This window comes from Trichinella spiralis, assembly GCF_000181795.1.
Source record: "Trichinella spiralis strain ISS 195 chromosome Unknown Scfld660, whole genome shotgun sequence".
NCBI classification, from domain to species: Eukaryota; Metazoa; Nematoda; class Enoplea; order Trichinellida; family Trichinellidae; genus Trichinella; species Trichinella spiralis.
Window position 1 is genome coordinate 1 of NW_003527599.1, and position 695 is coordinate 695.

Sequence of the window (695 nt, forward strand, 5' to 3'; positions counted from 1 at the left end):
TTTCGAGTAGGAGCGTCTGTCGAAGCAAACTAAATATAACAATTTATTCATTATTATCAATATTTGAAATCATTAACATACTCGAATTATAGAAGTCGTTTGACACGCTTTCAATTTCTTGTTGTATCTTTGACAGTTCGCGACTTGACAAAGCTAAATTGGCCAAAATAAATTCATTGTATTTAATAAAAGTTTAATCAATTATCAGATTTTTATACTTCAACTGGGAAATAAATTGCTTTTGTTTTACTTCTGACTTGAACCAAGGGCAAATTTGGATACTTTAATGGCCCATAAACGTCACGAAAATATTCCGCAACTGAAACTTCTTTTCCATCTCTTTTGAATTTCATCGATACTGCCGTACTGAGTATATCTTTAATACGATAAATTCGATCTTGATTTCGATGTGTTGTATGAATGCTAACCCCTAAATTAATAAACAAAACAACGCAAACATTGAAATATATTTCAAATATTCCAATATCGATTACCTTTTAATTCTGGTATCAACAAGCTCAACTGTTCTGGTTGAAGTCGGGTAACCAGTCTAAGCTGATTTGGATGAAATTTTACTTCACGTTCATCACCATTCAATATGTCGCAAATCAAATTTATCAGTGACTGACGCTTGTAAAAGCAACTGTGTGATACTAAAATCCATTTCAATTATTAAAAGTTTTGAATCCACCACA

At 31.5% G+C, this 695-nt stretch overlaps 1 protein-coding gene across 1 annotated transcript; it reads right to left on the reverse strand.

The window, feature by feature from the left end:
• Positions 1 to 43: 43 nt before the first annotated feature.
• Tsp_15503 (putative protein tag-76) lies at positions 44 to 653 on the reverse strand (the record flags this gene model as incomplete). Its single annotated transcript, XM_003370500.1, has 3 exons — positions 44 to 153; positions 251 to 430; positions 495 to 653. Coding segments are annotated over 3 exons (449 nt in total), but the record flags the coding sequence as incomplete, so codon positions are not given.
• Positions 654 to 695: the final 42 nt, after the last annotated feature.